Consider the following 22,744-nt stretch of genomic DNA (forward strand, 5'->3'; position numbering starts at 1 on the left):
TCGCAGGGTGCGGTCTGGGTATAAAAAATGTTTCGTCATTCATTCTCACAGAGTTTGATATTGAGAACTTCACAATATTTGTTTCTTCTACTGATAAGATCGTGTACAAAAATAAATATTGTTACGGATTCCATCAAGAATGAGATCACAGCCATCTATAATGAACATATGGTACTTCCATGTGACCCTACACGGTCCAAGACGTAATGGAAATCGTGAAAAAAATAAGTTAAAGGAATCCCCATGAAAATATATAATGCGATTATTCAATTGTACTGTCAATGTTTCAATAAACCAGTCAACGGTTATTCAAGTGTGTGTACTAGAAATCATATATCCCTTCAGAATGTACTCTTAGCTTACTGCTGTTGCGTGGTACAGAAAGCTTCGTTGATTCCAATATGGCAAAAGACAATTTTTGCAAATTATATAACCCCTGAAAGCCAGATAAAGAAAATTGTCCTAATGGCCCCTTAACACCCCTATCTTGTTTATGTGAGTTATAATGGTAATTGGTTTGAACACTTTTCTCTCGCTTGGAATGGTTTTGAAATATCTCAAAACTCGCATTTCTTTACAATGAATGTGTTCTTTTAGCCTCGCGTGTTTTTTCAGATTTTAATAAGACGGTAATCTTGCTGGAACAATATTGTTAAATTCCTCACAATCACTTAAATGACAAATTTCTTTAAACTAATGAAAATCAACACAAGTGACGTGCAAATATTGACACATACCCCTTAATGTTATCGTTCCTTGATACTCTTTGTGAAAGTCAAGCTTTAAATCTATACGGACACTCTGATAGAATTAAGCGTAATCATGACCTAGGGCATCGATCGGTCATTGATTGCATTGGAGATAAATTGCTCTTTAATTTGTTCTAGACAAACGTATTCATGTCTTTGAAGAGGTTAAATGTAGCGAATTGCTCGTCTCTGGCGATCTCTGCAAGAGACAATTTTTTGAAGAGGGCGCTGCTGACACAAATAATGTCTAACGTTAGATGACGTAATTTTCTAACACTGAAAAGAACGTCAGATTTTTATCTGAAGATTCGATATATTTGGTTAAATTAAGTCAAAAACAAAATTAGCGAAAAAAATTAAATATCATAACTGGACCCCTGATATACTAGTATTTTTTTTTCGTACATCAATCGTCAAGGTTCAACTAATTGTTTTAAACAATGTGGAATACATTGTATATTGTATGGCATTAGTTCACGAGAGTCAGCTGATATAAACGTGCATTCCGCGTGTGTTCCTTTATCATCTTTTTTACAGAAGTGAAGACAAAAATTTGGATCGCAAAACAAACTGGAATCAAAATTGATATTATTTTCTACTTGTACTAATTGTTAAAATTAGTCTTCATCCTATCTTCCACATTTATCTTCCAGATGATAACCTCTAATTCGAGCGTGCATTTTTGTCCATCTTAAAGTGTGTAAAACTTGTAAACAGGCCTGTGTGAAATGGAAGGTTTTTGTAAAGACAAACACTGAATTATCTTTGATTTCATTTTATAGCTTTATGTTTTTGTAATATAAGACGAACAACTTCTCGAGGTGCGCTCAGTCGTGCAAACCTAGTCGACCCTTCTTGGCAAAAGCTGCTTCATTCCACTTTCATTTACGTCGTTTGGAACCCAGAATATTCTTAATTGTCGATGGATTATTCACGCACACAATTCCTTTATTTTTGTTTCGATCGTTTAAATTAGCTTAATTTAAAACATATTTGTAACAAATTTCAATTAATTACAAGTAATCAAAATATTAAGCTTTCAACTTCACTTGTTTTATTTCATTTTTAACCATATCAATTGTACAAAAGGTACAAAACAAAATGTATTTACAAATTCACAAATACCTAACATTATCAATGTTACCAAGAATTTTAAAATAGATATGTATTGCTTAGTATTGTCCTATATTAGGCTATATAGCTTCTGATTAGCTTCACTGGACACACTCTCCGACGACTTAAAAAGTCATCTCTACTTTCAGTTCCAATTCAAGAAATTCTTTGCAAGTTTTTGAGAGTCTTTTTAACAAGGAATTGTTTCTGCATGGTGGTACCTGTTGTAATCTTTTAGAAATGCATTACAAACCCGTCGACCGCAGGTGCTCTGTCTCTCCCCGGGACCGCCGTGCCGAGCCGGCCTCGCTTTGATCTTGGCGATCTAAAGATACAGATGTGGTACGCATGCTCGTGTACATACACCAGACTGTCATTTCGTCCGAAGACTTTAAAGGGATCTTTGAATTTGCAGGGAATTTGTTAAAAACTGCTGATGTGACGAAAAAATGAATGAGAATGTTTAACGCATACGTCCGTTTACAAACGAATTTCACTTTTTCTTAGTATCACCACCAGTCAAATCAAGTATATTGGGAAAAGGGGGGTTCATCTCTCTTCTTAACCACCTAATCCATAATTGTGGTATATAATTTTAAAAAATAAAGGCCTCATTACTTAATTCTGTATAAATTCTGAATAAACATACATGTTACATATTTACGCATTTTGGTAGAATGACTCTAGCATGGCTTTTTTTCAACAACCCGAAGAGCTTTTAGATTTTTTTTTAAATATCCCACTTGTTTTGAACAGTATTTTAACTAGTGAAATCATGAAAATTTTAGCATCATTTATTTTCTAGCAATCAGAAAGGAGAGTACGAAGTAGTCCAAAGAGAGTAAAAATGTCGTCTTCCACAGAAACAGAAACACGTTTGACTAAAAGAAGGAACACATCGTCTTAATCGCACAATGCACAGCTGAAGACTTTCAATCTAACATTATGACCTCGAAGGAAAATCATTTTTCTAACTATAAAATTATTTTAGGTAATTTTGAATATACGAGTTATTTAATTTTCAGGTTAAAATATGATACAGAGCCCATCAAGGAGAAAAAGGACAGAACCGCGTACTGATTGAGCCTTGAAAAGCTGACTTTGTGGAGTACCTGTCACCGGTGTCACACAAAAGGATGCCATGTGTTCTTTACCCCCCCCCCCCCACAATAAAAATACAAGTCAACGACCGGGCGAGCAATATTCTCTATAAGCATTCTGGATTTGAGTCCCAGATAATTCTATCCCCCTTTTCCTGTGATTTGTACGTTTATTAGAGCTTGCAGAAGTCTACAAGATCTTCCCCATCAACAATTTACATTGTGGCATTTTTATGTCAGGCTTAGCGTAAATATTCCACGAAACTCCCCTCTCTTCTTGTTTTTCATTTTGTCGAATTGTGATTGAATTCTAACATCGACAGCACACCATCTCATAAATGTCACCCCCGCCATTTTTCAACAAAGTGACAGAAGGCACTTGACAAGTTGTAAGAATGCAGACGGTTTACTGGTTAGCTTTCCAATTAATGGGCCTTTTACACAATGATTGCCAATGTCGTTGCTTTTTTCAAGTCCTACATTTCAAAAGATGATTTGATGTATGTTTTTTTTTTTGGAAGAAGCTTTGTTTGTATTTTTATATTTTCACCTGCGCAATATTCACAAGCCTTGTCATTAGAGAGAGAGAGAGAGAGAGAGAGAGAGAGAGAGAGAGAGAGAGAGAGAGAGAGAGAGAGAGAGAGAGAGAGAGAGAGAGAGAGAGAGAGAGAGAGCAATAATATATCTAGATTGGAACTCATATTTCTGAATTTTAGTGTAAATTAAATTTGAAACTAACTTCTTATCAAAGATATATCTAATGAATTATCAAACTACATAGGCATGCAGATATCACTAGAGATAAGTGAACGCACGCTGGGAAAGGCTTGCTTTTCTGGTCGGAGATGCAGATCCATTTTTGTTTGGGTTTCAGTCTAGCACTGTCGATTTGAATTGAACTATTGCACAATTTTATCAGTGAATTGTTTACAAATTGTTTATACGTGCTTTTAATCAGCCCGGAAGAACGCATATAAACGCATCAAACCTCAAATTGGACGATGAAATAGATATTTATATATGTCAGTCACAACGAGAATCGCTGCATAATTACAACTTGACAAATTAAATAAATGTCGGGTCCTTGTGAGGGAGCACCCCCGCTATAGCAACCCGTCTATGTCCGGGGTTGACACCTATACGACTCTCCCTTTTATACCTGGATGCAAACTGCACTTGCAATTTATCTTCCAAAATCATACGATATTTTCTTGTAATGACGTAATTTTTCTTTTAATTTTTTGAAAGGAGGGCCTTTGGCACAGATTGATTCAGTTTCACCCGGTACGTATCAAATAAGATATTTCATGCAGAAAAGTAAGTCTGACATCCATTGTTTCTGTTTTCAATGAATCTTTACTTCAGGAAGTCATTAAAAGATAACACAATTGTGAATACTGAACACATTAAACATAAACAAGGGACAGCACTTTCACAGCAACAAACAACTGGATTTAAATAAAGCTACAAGCCCCATCGCCTCTCCTCTAAATATAAACAAGTTTGGACAAACTTTAAACTGTACGGGACTCGGCACATATTGATAAAAATTATGTGTATACGATAAAAACTTCAAAAAGGACATAAAATGCAACAACAATTTATAGCATCCGTAAAATAAACGATAAGAATAAATCTCTTCAAAAATACAAATCAACAAAATAAGACATTTATTATTATGAATAAGTTAAAAAAAATCGTAATACTGTTAGGGTTGGTATTATGCATGTAAATGCTAGTACTAATACTTTTCGACGCATATAGTTAATACTGATGCTTGCAACATACATATAAAAAAAACTATAAGGCAAGACGCAAGACTTTAATACTAGGTTGAGCATTCAATAAATATTATTTAATATAAACTATAACCCAGGTCAGGGTATCTGTTTGCTTGCTAAATTAAATAAAAATTTGCTCATAAAAGTCATACTTGTGATTATCTAGGTTAAAAGCAATACACAACTACAAAACATGGCGGTGGTCTATAGTTATGAAAACTACCTCCATTAACACACACACTATAAAAAATTTCAAAGACCCCTTGTAAATATACTTTAATTTCCTTGAATCTTGCTCTCGTTGATTTCATTTTGATAAGAATTTTATTAATATACTTTATATTCCTCAATAAACATTTATCATTTATCCTGATGGGACCCGGGTCTTATCTAGGTTTTCTTGCTATATTTAACCACATTGATAATGCACAAGTGTTAACAAAATAAATCAGGGGGGATATTAATGTTTAATTGCATTTCCCCCTATACATTAAGCACTCTAAATTCAAAGTTAAATACTTGACAGCTGACATTTGCAAGCTCTTGTGAAATTTAGTAGTAGAAGTGAAAGACTTCTGAAATTTCAAGCTTGCAAAGAGAGACAACTCTAAAATGTCTAGACAATTTTCAGTGTTCCCAGAGGAACGGAACTTTTCTGCAGCCTCTGTGAGTCGTAGACATGTTTCTCTGACGACTTTGGGGTAAACATCACTTGATGGGTCGTGTTGTGCAGTTGAGACCCGCCCAATGGGGGCAAGATGTGGGACATCTTCAACTAGAAAAAAAAGTACACATTGTTTCAACGCATTAAAAATACCAATATTACATGAAGTAGCATTTTATTTATTGTCAAGAATTAATGCTAAACAAAAAAGATAATTTTTCAAACACAGATTTGAAACAAGTATGCAAAGAATTGTTCTGTGACCTTCATATTCAACATTTTATTCATGAAGACAAGGAAATGTGGCTCTCCAAATAACAAAATCGTTAACCCTATTTAAAGATGGACAGAGAAATCTTACGTTTTCCAGGGCAGGATTGTGCATGTTCATCCTGCCGATCCTGGGGTCCTTAAAATCCATGAAGGAAGAAGTGGGCTTCACCTCGTTCTCTGAAATGTCAACAAAATATATGTAAGAGAGAGAGAGAGAGAGAGAGAGAGAGAGAGAGAGAGAGAGAGAGAGAGAGAGAGAGAGAGAGAGAGAGAGAGAGAGAGAGAGACTGACTCTGGCTTACTATCATAATAATCCATTGGGATGTTGGTCTCCTTGTGGAACTTGGTGCGGTCGTACGTATAGGGAACGTTGGCTGGCTTGAATGTGCTATGAGTGGTGGTGTCATAGAACGTTTTCGTCAGAGGTGGCTCCTCAAATTGCACGTTACTCTTTGTTCTAAGGTTAGCTCCCGAGACAATCCGATTGTGAAGGCCCAAAGGTGGCTAAAATTACAGCAGAAATTACAAGACATGCGCTTCTATCAAACATTTGAAAAAATCGCTGAAAAAGTTATACTATTCATGTATGGTGCTTATTTCTGAAAATATTAAAAGTTACGTCTAAAAGTAAGTGTATCTACATGCATATCAAGGTGGTATATGACACATCCATGTTGTGACGTACTATCTATCGAAATAAACAATAAAATCAAGTGAAATTTATTAAAAAGTTTCTTTCCCAAAATTGTCACCCAACAGCGTAGCACAGAGGGCCAGAAGGTTCACTACGAATCTATAAGTCATAAGTTCGGATCCCGCTGGGGAATTTTAAAATTTTACTTTTCCAAAAAATTTTAAAACGTATTTTTGGTGAAATATTGTAAAATTTGAAAATTCTAAACCGGTGAAAGTACATGTATTTTAATTATAATGTACTTTAAGGTCAGACGACACGTTCCTCGAGAATATTTTTTGTATCTCCTTGTAATAAAGAGTTCCAATAAAAAATATTAATTTTATAATTACTTTAAAAATGATCAAAATTTACTTGAATTTGATTATATGTGTACATAGTCGAGTGGTTAGAACCGTGTCCGCTATATAGCGTATAGGTTCTAGATGTCGTGTGTTCAAAGTCCCGCCCCGGCGGAGATATAGTTCTAATTCAGTGAATTTCGCTGTGCTGTAAATGTATTTATTTTTATATCAGCAATTCAATTGTATTTTCAAGAAGATTATATAGGAAATTGCAATCTCTAGTATTTTGCAGAAATGCCTGGTAAGGTACCCTATTTTTTTGCAAGAAAGCTTGTCAAAGTAGTAGTAAACCATTAACAAATTCCTGGAAAAAATTACCTAAAATTGAGGAACGTGTCGTCTAACCTTAATCCATGCTTATATCGACAGATGTCCCATACCACCTTAAGTTTGAGATAAATAATTAGGATAATTGTGCAAGGAAAGTTGGCTGAAGTACAAAATCATGTTAGTGAAAGGAAACTCTATATAAAACCGTTCTACTTTTCAAAAAAAAAATTAAACTGTTTAAATTCTCCGGATACACATGTCGTTCAAACCTCTGAATATTGTATTTTTCATCAGGCAAAATAAACATTAAACAAATCAAAATAAAGTACGTTGAACATAAAAAATAAATAAATCTAACTAGAAAATGATAAAATTATCAAAATATACTGTTAGTAAAGGTTGTTATGACAATAAGTATATATGATAAGTTGTTAGAATAACCTAATCGGAATCGGAAGTGATCTGTTTGTGTATCACTCAACTATATGACACAGTATTAATCTGGTTTTCCGATTTCGATGAAGCTAGTCTTAAATTGTAAACGATTAATGATCTTGAAATCCCATTCACCATTATGAAATATTATAAACATTACCAATCTTTCTAGCGTTCTAAGCGGGTGAATAATATTTTCGCTACAGATAATTTCTTTCTACCAGAAGTTACATCCCTTTTGGACTCAAACCAAGACCCCAATTAATATAGATATTTCTATAATCAGTATAAATAGAGTGATCTAAAAGAGCTGTACAATATATTTCTAAAAATGGCTTACTTACGACATGATGGAATGCTGTAAAACATTTATTAATCAACACAATGTATGGTTAACAAAGCAATGAACAGGATGATAAGCAAACAGAAGTGATGGCTGAATTTTTTATGGTCACTTGGGATAGCTTTTATAAATTCATTCATAACTCTATGAACATAAATTAGTAAACTTTAAAAAATCACTACCGGTATATATTCTGTCAAATACTGATGTTTTACGATGTAGATGGATTTTTTCTTGTTCCTTCTTAATTCTCAGACGATGCGTGTATGTACATGCACAAATTTTTATCACAACACATTATTATATACATGCAAAAATCGAGAAAATGCAGTTTATATTGAGAATACGAGATAAAACTAATTTCTGACTAGAAATTCCAGCAAAGCTTTTCTGTTACGAAATAATTCGACTATTACTTTAGTATTTTCACAATTAGTATTCATATATATTGAAATGTTTTCAAATATTATTTTTATGTGGGTAATATGATGCATGATTAAAACGTCAACATTGCAATTCATTAGCTAACTTCAAACAAAGCAGACGATTTATTTTCTCTAACATTATTAAGCTTACGTTGCCATGGTAAAATCTTGATGTCGTCATGTTGACACGTTCGGCAACTCTGGATTCCTGGAGGTCCCCCTCGGGGAAATCGCTGTGGTTCCGGTGTTTCCCTGGACGGTACCTTTCAACTGTACAAAAAATGCAACAAATACTTCAGTGTTATTTGGTTATAATATATATATATATTTATTTTTTATGCAACAACGCAATGAAATGGGACTTTTTTGGTTTCAGAAATAGAGAAGTATCATATAATGTACGGTTATAGTAGTAATATCATAAGCCAAAATTGGGGTTTGATTTATACGGCTTAAGGCTGTAATTTACTCTGAAATTCTTGTAGTCAATTGGCAAATCAAAATTGTTCAGTCTGTCCTAAATTATTTGTTGGCCAAGGGCGCCAATCCAATTCTGTCGATATTTTTCATATCAGACAAAGACTTGTGTGTCCCTTCCAGTCTTTTGCCAGATCAAAAATGTCTCTATAGGCATTTTCATCTCTCAAGTATACTCCCATAACCACACAGAAAAACCTATACATTATGTACATGTATCTATCGTGGTATGGGAGATCTTGAGATAAACAATAAAACTAAATCAATTTTACAGTTTAAAACTTGTTGGTACAATATTTTACCGTGAAATTCGTTTTGAAAATTCTTAAAAAGGTACAAAATTAAAAAACCCAAGTGGGTTTCGAACTTATTGCTTGAAGATCTTCTTTAACCACCGCGCTGCGGTATTACATTATGGTCTTGAACGAAAAAAGTGCCGCATTTACAGGTTAAGTTAAAAAAGTACATTTTTTTTATTCTTTGTTTGATATATAAAAAAAAACAAAAAACGTCACAATATGTAGATATCCCATATCTTTGTCATGTTGTAAATTTAACGGGTGGCAGTAAATACAAAATTTTGTAAATTTCGTATTTACTGCCACTTGGTAAATTCAAATTTACAACACGATACCTTCTTTACTTGCTGTCATTATATGGTATATAACGCAAGACCAGTGAAAAAAAGCCTCCGAGCCTTACGAGGACAACACCGGCATACTTACACTGGGTGGACGCTGGCTGGAAGGAGACACTGGCGGTGCTCAGGTAGTCGTTGTATCTGCCGTGCCCGTCCCTCTCCTTGAAGTTGGTCCTCCCTAGGTAGGCGCTGACCGCGGACTTACAGTACGGCTTGGTCTCGCTCTTGTCGCTCAGGAAGGGGTAGGTGTCCTGCATGGTGGTGGCGTTGATGGTCACCTTATCCGGGTCTCCGACAGGGATGTTGTAGCCGTAAGGCTGTTGTAAAGAAATAGCAACTTACAACAGGGTTGTTGTATATAGCGTTAGGTTGTGTAAATAGATCATTTCTTATAACAGGGATGGTAATAACCTACAACATGGATGTTGTAACCGTAAGGCTGTGTAAATACATCATAATTACTATAGGAATGCTGTGTAAATACTTCATAATTACTATAGGAATGCTGTGTAAATACTTCATAATTACTATAGGAAGGCTGTGTAAATACATCATAATTACTATAGGAATGCTGTGTAAATACTTCATAATTACTATAGGAAGGCTGTGTAAATACATCATATTTACTATAGGAATGCTGTGTAAATACTTCATATTCTACAACAGGGATAGTGTCGCCGCAAGGCTGTGTAAAGTTACACTTTTTAACGCAGGCAAGTATAAGGTGGCAATGATTGCATCAACTATTAAGTGTCTTTGGAAAAAGTACTAAGTAACCAAATATCGTCTTTTAATTAATGTAGTACTCAATAAAAAAAACTTAATTTTTTAAATAAACTAATTAGAATGTTAAACTATTATTAAATATTATTTATCATATATTATTTGTATTGATATTTCAAATAATTGAATAGGACTGTTGTCAAGTAAGGCCCCTCTCTCAGACGGACCGGATCACTTACCGCCGGCAGGGTCTGCACGGGTTTCTCCCACTTTCCCTGGAACTGATCGCCATGGGACGTTTTAAAATTCGTCATTCGATCGTCTCCCTTCACTGTTGGCGGGCCGCCTAAAATAAAAAATTGCTTTCCGATGTTATTCTAAGTATTTCCTAAAAATTATGAAGGAAAAATTTTTCTATCAAGTGATGTCGATGAATGAAAATAATCTGCGTCATTTTGTATGCATCTTAAATATGATAATTAGGTCTACGTACATATTACATATGCTATTAATAGCGTTTAAATATTTGATAAATTCAAAAATAAACCATAAAAATTCCATCATGATTTACATGCATGACCAGTCAAACATCAAACAAATTAAAATTTAACCGTAATATACATTTTTCTTGAGAAATGCTCGAGAAGTAATATCAACTGACCTTCATGCATTGAGGGTGCCCTGTGGGTCACGTGAACTGAAGTATCGTGACCCATGAAGCGGTCACGGTAATCCGAGCAGGGTTCCAGTGCTTTATCGGGGTCACCTTGGGGGATATGGCTGACTGACGTTGAAGCCGCCGGCTCTGTCCGCTGATAAGCTGACGTCATCTTGGGTTTAAAGTATGATGTATGCATTGTCTCAAATACATTCACTTTATTAACATCAGTATCCATCTTAAAATTCGTAGATCGAAGCTTTTGATGGATGTCATCTAAAGCAACCGGCTTTGGGAGATAGCGATACTCAAAGGCATGGACAGTTTCAGAGGCTCTGTCCTTGAAGAAGGTGTCATCTCGGGTCATGACCTCAGCAAGCTTTGGTCGCTCAGATTCTTTTTCTCGGCCGTAGTGCTGGTATGGCGGATAGTCCTTCTTGAAAACGCTCTTCATAGACTCCTGTAGGACGGACATATCCTGGGCCACTTTAAAGTTGGTGGACGCGAGAAAATCCGACCCCGTGTGGGGATTCGTGAGCGGGGTCGCCATAGACTGTGACATGTTCTGAAAATCCCAAAATAATAATGTCTGAACAAAACACGATTTTTCCTTTACAACGTGGACAGAACATTTTTGTTCTGTCAGCAAATCAGCAAAGATTTTTCTTTAATTTACATACAAAAAATTGAATTAACATGGAGATGGCCCCCACTTTTATGGGACCATGTAAAAAATTGAATTGAAAATAATGAAATAAACAGTTGAATTGAAGTTAGAAGTATACTTGTCCCCCCCCCCCCCCCCCCCCCCAATAGGATTTTGGAAAGTAACGATTTTTTTGGCTTGTCAAGATTTTTTGGATGAGTCTGCCCGCCCCCCCCCCCCCCCCCACTTTCAAATACGATGCTACGTGCCTGTATGTGGTAATGATTACGAAACTAATGCTAGAGATCTCACTGCTGTCCATAAATTTATGACAAATTCTCGCGGGTTAACATAATACTGTGTTTTCCTATTATTTTTTTTTACCTTTATTGTTTATAGTTGATAGAATGTTCTATCGTGAAAATGACAGGAGTCCTACGGACCTGACCGTAGCCTGGTCTCAGTAAGATTATTCGTTCTAGTTTTATAGATATATCATGTTTCATTAGGTGAAAACCTAGTAAGTTGCCAGTACTTGTTTTCAAACCCACTGTAGATTATGCTTACATCGTACAATAAAATATGCATGGCAAAAATTTTAGATTTAGAGGGAAGAATTTAAAAAACCTTGCAATATTTTGCCATGGAAGCATAAGAAATTCTATATCTAAAATTTAGAGCTTTTAAAATTGGTCTAGAAGTGTGACTCTTGAACTTTAAAAATGTTAGTTTTCGATGAAATATGTAGTTAAAAGAAAAAAAATGGCATACTTTTTAGTACCTGAGTGCGTACATGTATGTTTACAAAATCGGGTAACAATCACATCACTTTTTCAATCGTAATTGCGTTCATTTTACTTTTAAAGACATATAAATTTTTATTTTATTTTTCATTTACCTTTTTGATAAATCAGTATAAATCAAGCAATCATAATCTTTTCATTTCAGTAGAGGAACCAAGGCAAGTGGGGATTTTTGTGTATAATTTCCATAGCTACATGCTACTTCCGGTACGCAGTTTTTAGATAGGGTCTTCAAGGTTTGTCTATTTATTTTTCCTCAAATAAATTTTATCTCTTGGCTTGCAACATAGATGTCATTAATGAAATCCAATATTAAAAAATTTATTCACCAAACATGAAAACAGTAAATAAAAAATCAATACGATTCAAGGATCTTTTGTATTCAACGTACAAATTGTCTACATCTATTAGCTCTTCTGTATTGAAAACCATTAAAATCGCCTTTTTTGCCAACATGGCGTCAAGAACTGAATTGAGTTTTAAAAAAATGTTAAGTAGGTGTGAAACCATGGCTAAAGACAGGAATTCTGGAGAATGGAGGTTTGAAAAGGTGGATTGTGTTTTTGAAACGATATGTTTTGTATAGATATGGTATATTTTAACGGAATCCACGAATTATGAAATAATTCCACCATATGTTTTTTTTGTTTCACTTAGCAGGGGCCTGCGTTTAAGGTCCATTTGTATATACCATGTTATACACAAGATCTTTTTACAAAACAATTATTCTTTTTACGATTTATAAGTAATATGTTAACGGTGTTAACGTTGGACCAAGCGCAGATTTAACACAATGCAGTTTGATTTTTGTCAGGTTGGGACCAATCTCCCAAATGGGATATAATAGCCCGTTTGGGATAGAATAGCCCAAATGGGATATAAATTTAAAGTGCAAAAAATAAAAATGTTTGATTTTGAACATTTTGATATAAATCCGTATTAGAATAGATGAAATACAACAACTTTTGGTAAACAACTTTTTTTGCAGCTGTACTATTACAGAGATTGATCCCTCAGTATATTCAAAACTTCTTGGGGATCAATCTTACCAGGGTTGGCAAAAAAGCGGGAAATACTCATATTTCCCAGGACGGTGGGAAATACTGGTAATTCCCGGGAATTACTGGTATTTCCCGGGAAATACTGGGAAATAAAGTACAACTACATATTATAGTACTTCATACTTAAGACATTAGTCTTAATTAAATCTGTAGGGATGTAGACAATAGTACACCTTGTCAGCAATGACATTTTATAATGGTCTTTGATTTTAACAAGTTTTGACTGGTCAGTAATGCATTGGTTATCTCTTATGAATACTCAAAACATGGTTCATTCATATACCATTGTAATTTGTTTTTAAGGCTTTAATCAGGTATAGGTGCATCTACACAGTTATCATAAACATGATATCAAAGGTTCCATTTTCTGGTTATTTGGTGAATATGAAAATGGGGCAAGAAAATAGTGAAAAATAAAGTGTGACTGTGTCACTACCTCAGTATGCAACACACCTAAGAAGAAGCCAATTAGCCCCACTCATAGTATATATCTCCCCAAAACAGGAGCACAAAACTGTCAAGTGTAATTATTTATTAAAAACAACATGTGTGATTATTGAATTTTTACTACAACACCTACACTAATTATAACAGTTTATTTTGTGCTTTGAATTATAAATCTGTAAAACACAAAACTTGAAGTTAAAAAAACTGAACTAAAATTTGTACATTAGCAGCTATAGATTTTTGGTTAAGAAGTTTTTCTATATGTCTATAGTTTGTAAGATTATCTTACAAACTATAGACATATAGAAAAACTTCTTAACCAAAAGTTGTTGCATTTGATTCACATTATTGCAGATTTATATTAACATTTGTGCTATTATACCCCAAAGAGGCTATTATATCCCATTTGGGAGTTTTGTTCTAACCTGTTTGTAGAACAAAATTTATTTGAAAAGCACACAGTACGATCCACCTGGTTGCCTACTCAAATCATTAGCCAAAGTTTAACTAAATGTCGGATGCTCAGTCTACATTATGACGTCATGTTTCATGCATAAAACGTACAGGTTTTGTCTTCGGAAATAGTCGAAGAGAGTAACGTTATTCTGAACTCTTTTTTTTTCTTCTTTCATTGTTTATCAATTTAATTCATATAAATGCCGTGGTAATAAAATTGAATACTCTATCCAGTATCTAAAAGATCAGTTCCTTGATGTTAATGTTTTTATTTTCCATCTGATAATTTGATAAGACATACATAGAACTAGTTTTGTTTCTTGATTGAAGCACTTTTGAAACTTTTCTGGTGTCCTCTTTTATTTCTGTTAATTCAAATCACCTTCTATTGAAACACTGGAACATTTTAATTTAATCGAGTTTAGTGGCAATAAACATCGAAGTAGCAGTCAATCAATGATCAAACTAACTTTTTAAAAACAAAATGGCAGCCAATATGGCGGCGAAAAGGCTGGAAGAAACTTTTTTGGCCTTAGTACCCCTGATTCAACTTTCATTTTTCACAGATTTTCTTATATATATGTGTTACCATTAATCCTCGCTTCGCTGCGCTCGGTATAAGACAGGTGAAATACAAGTTTGAAGAATGAACTACACAGACCCAATGATTCAAGAACCCTAATTAATTTCTGGTCATACTACACTCTGTCCAAAGATATCCTCGATTCACATTTTGCCTAATTACTTGATATTTATAAATACCTCAGGGGTTAAAAGATGTTCATTTAAAGCATGAAAAAATTCCAAGATTTCTGCATTGAAACACCCTCTTTAGTTTATTAGGTTTCAATATATGGCTAAAAAGTATTATGTCTGTGGGGATTTTGTATTGAGGCAGACCCGGATGATAACGTTGAAAAATTGTGCGGCATATTCCGATTGACTTCCAAATAGAGAAAAGATGTAAACACTCCCCATTATAAATCTCCGAAAGAAATCTGTTTTCATTCTTGTGAATTTTTCTTAGAGAAAAATGATAATGCGTCAATGAAGATATCTTGGAAATTTTCCCTTTCATCGATTTCAATTGCACTTCTTTCACAGATTTGTGAATTTTTATTAAAAATCGACCAAATGTGCTGCACAAATATATTGATACAGGGAAATTTTGACTTGCTGAGATTTGGTCGAAACGTCACAAAATACAAAGTGGTATCAGAAAAGAATGAATTTCTTAGAGCCAGCTGGTGTCAATCTTAAACCCACCTGAATTATTTGAATTCTATTTCATTGACTGCGAACAGGCTGATACTTTGCTGAATTCAGCTCTAAAAACTTATAGTCAGCGTGCTGGCGGTCAATTATCAGCTATGATTAATGCATTTGACCTTGGTTTTACATTTTAGTATGTTGACACACTGCAAGAATTACTCAGTGAAATGAGGAGGTCTCGAGTCAGGTATACTGCTTTTGATATTGATATCTGTCACTTACAAGTACAACTGTAACTTTTGCTGTTATTGTTACTAAAATGCTCTCATAACCAGTAGGGTGTATAAATGTAAGCAATGGACATCTCTAAATATTAACATACATATTGCTTTATTACAGAAGCGTTTTTCTAATTTTGTACCGGTGATATTTTATTTAGCCGCCCTCCTCAGGAAAGTTTGGATGAGTACAGTGAAAAAGTCCAATACCTGAAGGAGTTAGTGGATTCTGAGAGAGAGGTAAGACTTACAAATCACTATAGAAACATGTACCCAGTAAGATGAATAAGAGTACCTACTGTACAATGATAATTTTCTGTCAGCCGAAACTTAATTCTGAATTTTATAGGTAAACTTTTAAATTAAGCAAGCAATTTTAACTACATATACCAATGCTCTTTCAAATGTCTAAACCCTAAGTTTCATTCCCGTTAGATAAGGAGGTCTTTGATTGATTCAATGATTTACAAGTAATATTGGATTGACTTTAGTTTCATACATGTACACCATTAACAATTACATTAACCCTGAACAAACTTTTTTTCTATAGAACTTATTTTGGTTACAAAAAAGACAGCCAAAGTTGGGTCATATTGTCCATGAGGATATAAAATCTCATAAGTACATAACAATTTTTTTTAAGTTTATAAATAAACAGGGCCCGCTCTGCAACGCCCATTAGTAATCAGTCTGTCATTCCATCTGTCCATTCTTCTGTCCTTCTGTTCATCCGGAGTATATCTTCTCTCCCCTTGCCCCTTGGCCCAATTGAGATCATACTTCACCAACGAAATGCCTCTGGGTAAAGGGTATGCAGTGACCTTGAACCATGTTGCTAGGTTTAAGGTTAAGGTCATAGCAGCATTATATATAAAATCCTTGTCCAGGGCATATCTTCTCTCCCCTTGGTCGAATCTGGCTCATACTTTACTCACAGAGTGTTTTGATTAAAGAATACGCAGTGACCTTGAATGAAGTTTGTAAGTCAAGGATCAAGGTCATATTTGACCATGCAAAAATCAATTTTTCTTAGCATATTTTTTTTACTGAGCCCTATTTGGCTCATACTTTACATAAACAGAGCTTTTGAGTAAATGGTGTATTGTGACCTTAAACCAATTTTCAAGGTCAAATGTGAAGGTCATAGCAGAGTTGTATGAAAACCCCTTGTCTGGAGCATATCTTTTCTCCCATTGCTCTAATCTGTCTCATATTTCACCCACATGGTGCATTTGATCAAAGGCTGTGCAGTAACCTTGAATGAGGTTTGTAGGTCAAGTGTCATATTGGAACACACAAAAATTGTTTGTTTGTTTTTTCAGAGCATTTATATACTTTTCAATTAGCCCTGTTTTGTTAACACTTTACTTAAACAGAGCTTTCTGGTTATTGGCATGCAGTGACCTTGAACCAGGTTTATATGAAGGTCATAGCAGATATCTTTATAATCAGTTTAAGACCATAGATCATTTCCCATTTGCTTAATCTTGCTCGGATTAAAAAAAAAATCCTGTACGTAAAGGGTAAGAGATTGGATTAGAAGTTCAATGCCAGCTGAAAATTTTTGAAGTTAAAGGTCAAGGTCAAAGTAAAATTTTCTGAAATTCTTTTCATCCTATTGTCCATTATTTAAGCGGGGCCCTTTGAGCTTGTCACCATCTCAATGTTGTCTAGTTTATAATCATTGTGAGTATTCTTCATTTTGGAATTTGTTTTTATACCTTGGGTGCATGTGCACATATCATCTCAAAACTGAGTGCAATATCTAATTATGTTACACAAATACAGTACCGGTAGTAACTTAAATGATTTTTTTTTACAAGTCTTCATCCTTGAACCGAAAACCATTAGAAGACAGATTGAGTAACTCCAAATTTTCCCAAGTGCAAGAGCAGGCTCGCAGTTATCAAAATGAACGCTATGAACTCTTAGGACCAAAAAATTCAGGTACAAGAGAAACTTGAAAAGAAAATATATTTGCAAGCATTTTTAACTTGTCAACATGGCACACTGAAATGTGCTGTTTCTGAAGGATGAAATTGATAAGTTCATTTCATGATGAGTATTGAATATTAAAGAAATTTTAGCGGTTTGCTAAAAGAAGATTAATTTAATTAAGGTTTTGGTAATTTGAAACACCAGTTCATGTACTTCTTCTTTAAAGGCCTTAAAATCATGTAGGTAAACTGGGGTATCAGTATCATGATATTAAGATTAATGTACTGGCATGTACAAATGTTTATAATCTCTGTTTTACTTTATAAAATTCTTCATATTTCTGATAATTTAAAGTGACATTTATGATTAAAATGTAAAGCAGCAATGATTTTTTTACAAATAGGGTTGGATCATCTATAAAATGATTACCTGGTACTTGATTTTTTATGTCAAATGGGTGATTTTTCAGATTCTGAGTTAAGACACCGAAAACAAGCAGATGGTGAAGATGCAGAGACAATCATAAGACATCAAAGGGGGATGCATGAAAAACTGACAGAGGAAATGTTGAACTTGACTCGTAGTCTTAAACAGAGTGTGAGGGATTCTGGGAGAATAGTTCAGGAAGACAATAAGGTATTCATTGGTGCATGGGATGTCCAGAAAAGAGGCAGAGCTTATTGCTGTTTGTTCTGTCATTCAAATGACATAGTATAATTTTTTTTCCATGAAGTTTTTGTTTCTAATGATGTCACAATGACATGCTCTGTTTTGACATTGTCATTTGACAAACAATTTACATTATTTTGGATTTGGGATTTGGATGAAGAAAAGATTCAGTAAAGAAATTTATTGAACAACTTTTTTCAGTTGTTTATTATAGATTGCAAAATTTTTCACATTTACCTTGGCTTCAAAAATATTTTATTGCAAAAAAAAACGTAATTTATTTTGTTAATTAAAAAAATAAAATAAATGTACCTACTGTAAAAGTGGTTATTTACACTGGTGGTTAAGTACGCGTTTTCTATGGTCAAACAATACGTGTGGACATTAAATACACAGAGGTGTAATATGCTACTCTAGAATGTTGAGTTTTTTAACATATGCGCAGGGTTGTTTTACTCGGTTTTAAGCCAACCTCATAACTAGTGTAAATTTCCCCCATGCGTAAATAACCACTTTTACAGTATTATGAAACCAAAACTAAAAAAATTGCACCTACAGAAAGAAGCAGTTTTTTGGTGGCTTTAAAAAACTGGTTAATAGTTGGATAATTGCAAATAAATACATTTATTTCATTAAAAAATATGTTGCCTAATGAAATTTTACAATTTTTAGACTTTAGAAACAAGCATGAAATTGGCAGATTCAAACACAAAGAAACTCAAAGTGGAAAGCGATCGCCTTGAGCAACATACCAAGACTTGCTCATGGTGGATCTGGATCATGCTGGTGCTCGTCACTCTCACATTCCTCTTCATGATTGTATTCATGCGCTTATTTGGCAAGAAAGCATCTTGATGATCCCGACCTTTAATCGTGGACTATGTGCAATTGTGATACATTTTATGTTTGAGCTGGTGCTTGATGGTAGTTTTTAAACATAACATTGATTTAACTGTCATGATTTTTGTTCAGTTGACATCTGTGATAAACCTGTGAACATTCTGTGAAAAAATATTATATTTTATTTAGGGAAATTGTTTGTATTTATTGACCAAGCTTAAAGCTTTGCATGTACCAATAACCCATCTGAGTTTTATGTTATTTTTAAATCATAAATCATGCGCAGAGTTTAAAATGATAAATATGCCAGACCTGTACTTAGTACGATAATTATTATTGGTTATTTCTATTTTCCAACCCAATATTTATCTGATGAATGTCAGTGTTTTTTTTTACTGGTGTGTTGATTTTAGGCTGAGATAATTACAATTATTGTACATGACCTTTGTGTTAAACATAATACAATACTGATATGATTTACAATTTATTGTTATTTTTTATGAAATGACGTGGATGGGGAAAGTTCAAATACCTTTATCAGAAAGAGGAAAGAATAAGGAGCCACATAATTTAAAAATTATACTCTGTCCCGAGTTTTTGCTTCCACCACTTTTTGCTTGATATTTCGAATATCATAAATACCTTTGAGTTCAAACTACGTTTATCCACTAAAATGAAAAATGTCCAGATTATCTGTTTTGAAACGCCCCTCTACCGCTTCAGGTTTCAATACACATCCTAAAATAAAAAGTCTACGGGGATTTTTCATTGCATCAGCCATTAATAAGCCGGAATGATAACGTTGAAAAATTGTGCGAGGTGTCCCGAGTTCATCTGAATGGAGAAAAGATGTAAACATTTCCCATTATAAATCTCCGTAAGAAATTTGTTTTCGTTCCCGTGAACTTTTATGAGTGAAAAATGATAATTTGTCAATGAAGATATCTTGGATATTTTCTCTTTTATCAATTTCAACAGCATTTCTTTCACAGGTATGTGTGTTTTTATTAAAAATAATCAAAAAGTGATGGAAGCAATAACTTGGGACAGACTATAAGTGATTTTGTGTAGAATTTATGTTCTTTTGTATGTTTGGTGTTTTGTTGGATTTGTGATGTTGTTTGGTTTTTGTGAATTTTTGTTGGATTTGTTGGCTTTGTGACGATGCAGATTTGTGATGTGTTGGATTTGTGAAATTGCTTTGGATTTGTAATTTTTGTGAAGTGTCAGATTTGTGATGTGTTGGGTTTGTTATGTTGTTTTGGATTTCTGAGGGTTTTTTTAGGGGGATTTGTATTTTTTGTGATGTGTTGGATTTGTGATGTGTCAAAAAGAATATGAAACATTGGCTAGCCTGGTCTAATCTGTGTTCCATGATGATGCAGTAGCTGCTGACGACCAACAAAACAGCTGTTGTATAAATAAATTAAGGCAATAGCATAGGTTGTTCAAATATCTTGATGAAGGATTGACAGTGGCCAAATACCACTGTAAAAGGTTTAGAAAGACTGGTGTCCAATTACATCCAAGGAATCATGTAATCAGTATTTAACAGACTAATGTTAAGGTATCCGATCCATATTAGGACCAAATTTTTCCAACCTTGAATATCCATCATATATTCAATACTTTGATATTTATTTAAGGCATTTAAGTGTAGAAAAAGATTCACCGAAAGAAATTTTCAAAAATATTATTAACTAAGCAGTAATTAATTAATGAAGATTGCATTAAGGTCTATGAAGACGAGTACATTTTTTAAGATAAAAAAGTAATTACTAGGAATATCAAAAAATGCTTTGGTGGAAAGATGTAATATATCATAACAATCACAAAGACTATTGAAAATAAATTTTCTACCGTGTACATTTTTTTAGAATTAATTTTTATAGAATAAAAACAAAGGGGGACAACTCTTCAAAAAAAGAAAGGGGTCAATTAATTGGGACACATTCCACTCGTACATTTTGATACTTTAATAGGAAAATTATGTCCAAGTATATTGAGTATTAAGCTCATACATATCTGTAATGCGCCCAGATTCATTGAATCTGAGGCTATTATGGATCGGATACCTTAAGTAAAAATATTTGCATTTCAACCAAAAGTGATAATAACATGAAATTTTAACATTAACTGTAAAACTAAGTACATGTTACAATTTCTATTCATGTTTATTTCGTCGGGTAAAAAGGTTGGACGGCTTATAAATTTGATGTAAGAAATAATCGTGTTTGGAAAACAAAATGAAAACAATGTGTCAGTTATATTTTTTTTTTACATTTTATGACAAAGTTAATATTATACGTTGTGTTTGGGTTGTTACAAATTTAGAAAATAGAGAATAGATTAAAACCACAGGCACCTACTGATGTTTTATATTTTTTCTTATGAGAATAATATATTACGTTGGGTGCCTGTGGTTGGAACTTCGCCATATTCAGAATGAACATTAGTTAATACAGTTTTTTTTCTGTAGACTAGTTATAACCCTGGGTTGATACACTAGACTATTGATGAGGCGATCGTGTGACAGTCCTGGATAATCATTAAGTTGGTTGGGAGTATCGTTTTCTGGGGAATATTACAACTTGATGACAAACAAGAAATCTGGAAACGTTTATGAAATATCAATTTTATGCATGTATCGTAAGAACCTATTGAATATGTGTATATATAATCATACCAAAATCAATAAATCAAAAATTGTTTTTAGGTCCAAACCTGCGTTAGAAAGATGATAGGCAAATGTATTGAGTTACAATTGTATAGATGATTTTTAGGGATGAGGTCTAAGCTCTTCCAGATCCATCGCAGACAACCAAGAACAAAGCGAAAACTGATTAAACAAGTTGAAATTAAACGGGAATTAAGAATCTGATTGCATCCACCCCAAAAACATGAAAACCATTGTGAAATCTGAAGAGAGAATTATACTAAATTATGAACGACTTTGATTATCTAGAATAACCATGTTTTTCCCCTCCACGTTTCTATTGTATGCAGTGTACGTATTACCCCCCCCCCCCTCCCCCAACACAACTTCGAGCTACATACGAATCATGTACGTGAATAGTGAACAAGTTCGAATTGTCACTATAGCGTACTTTTTTATTTCATTACAGTATTTAATTACGAGTGAGAAAATGAGTGGGTAAATAACTAATTAATGGATATCCAAAGTGGACACCCTTTTTGACCGGAGTTCAAATCTAATTTTCTAGATGTCATGTTTATGCTCAACCGTTAATTTGTTTTAATTTTTAAAAATTTCTTATGCCATCCTTCTTTTTATTTTCTTGTTTTAACTATAAACTGCACGGACTTCTTTCTTTGGGAAGCATCGTGGATCAACAGTACTTGCACATAGCAGATCGATAACTGGTATTTCCTTGATCATACCAAAGCATTACAGAACAAACGCCAGGAAATCATTTGATATCTTACACAATCATGTGAAAAATAATACTTTCTTTATATTGAACACATTTTATTCAATCAGACAGCGGAAACCGGCTAGGCACGGGACTCCGTGTACTTGTTTGCACGCAGTCAGTGCCCGTTACAAGTACGTAGCAAGGAGGAGGGAGTGGGGCAAGGTGGGGCTACCCCAACAACTTAACAAGCAAAATAAAAACTTGCTTCGTCAAATGAATCTTCAAACACCGTTTATTGTGGGGACTGAGTCAGTCATGGATGTGTCAT

At 34.0% G+C, this 22,744-nt stretch overlaps 2 protein-coding genes across 2 annotated transcripts; one reads left to right on the top strand and one right to left on the bottom strand.

Annotated features, from left to right (window-relative positions):
* Nucleotides 1–4,723: 4,723 nt before the first annotated feature.
* Nucleotides 4,724–12,345, bottom strand: LOC105346959 (stabilizer of axonemal microtubules 5). The gene is made up of 8 exons (XM_034469553.2): nucleotides 12,234–12,345; nucleotides 10,693–11,254; nucleotides 10,271–10,377; nucleotides 9,394–9,625; nucleotides 8,343–8,461; nucleotides 5,983–6,184; nucleotides 5,769–5,857; nucleotides 4,724–5,518 (listed from the first exon to the last, which is right to left on the bottom strand). Exons 2-8 carry the CDS (start codon nucleotides 11,249–11,251, stop codon nucleotides 5,360–5,362), a joined length of 1,467 nt encoding a protein of 488 aa, XP_034325444.2. The 5' UTR covers nucleotides 11,252–11,254; nucleotides 12,234–12,345; the 3' UTR covers nucleotides 4,724–5,359.
* Nucleotides 12,346–12,572: 227 nt separating this feature from the next.
* LOC105346958 (vesicle transport protein USE1) lies at nucleotides 12,573–19,522 on the top strand. Its single transcript, XM_011455778.4, has 6 exons — nucleotides 12,573–12,688; nucleotides 15,509–15,561; nucleotides 15,754–15,832; nucleotides 17,416–17,539; nucleotides 18,000–18,166; nucleotides 18,872–19,522. The coding sequence occupies exons 1-6, from the start codon at nucleotides 12,593–12,595 to the stop codon at nucleotides 19,052–19,054; spliced, it is 702 nt and encodes a 233-aa protein (XP_011454080.3). The 5' UTR covers nucleotides 12,573–12,592; the 3' UTR covers nucleotides 19,055–19,522.
* Nucleotides 19,523–22,744: the final 3,222 nt, after the last annotated feature.

Source organism: Magallana gigas, chromosome 6 (assembly GCF_963853765.1).
Source record: "Magallana gigas chromosome 6, xbMagGiga1.1, whole genome shotgun sequence".
In the NCBI taxonomy this organism is placed as follows: domain Eukaryota; kingdom Metazoa; phylum Mollusca; class Bivalvia; order Ostreida; family Ostreidae; genus Magallana; species Magallana gigas.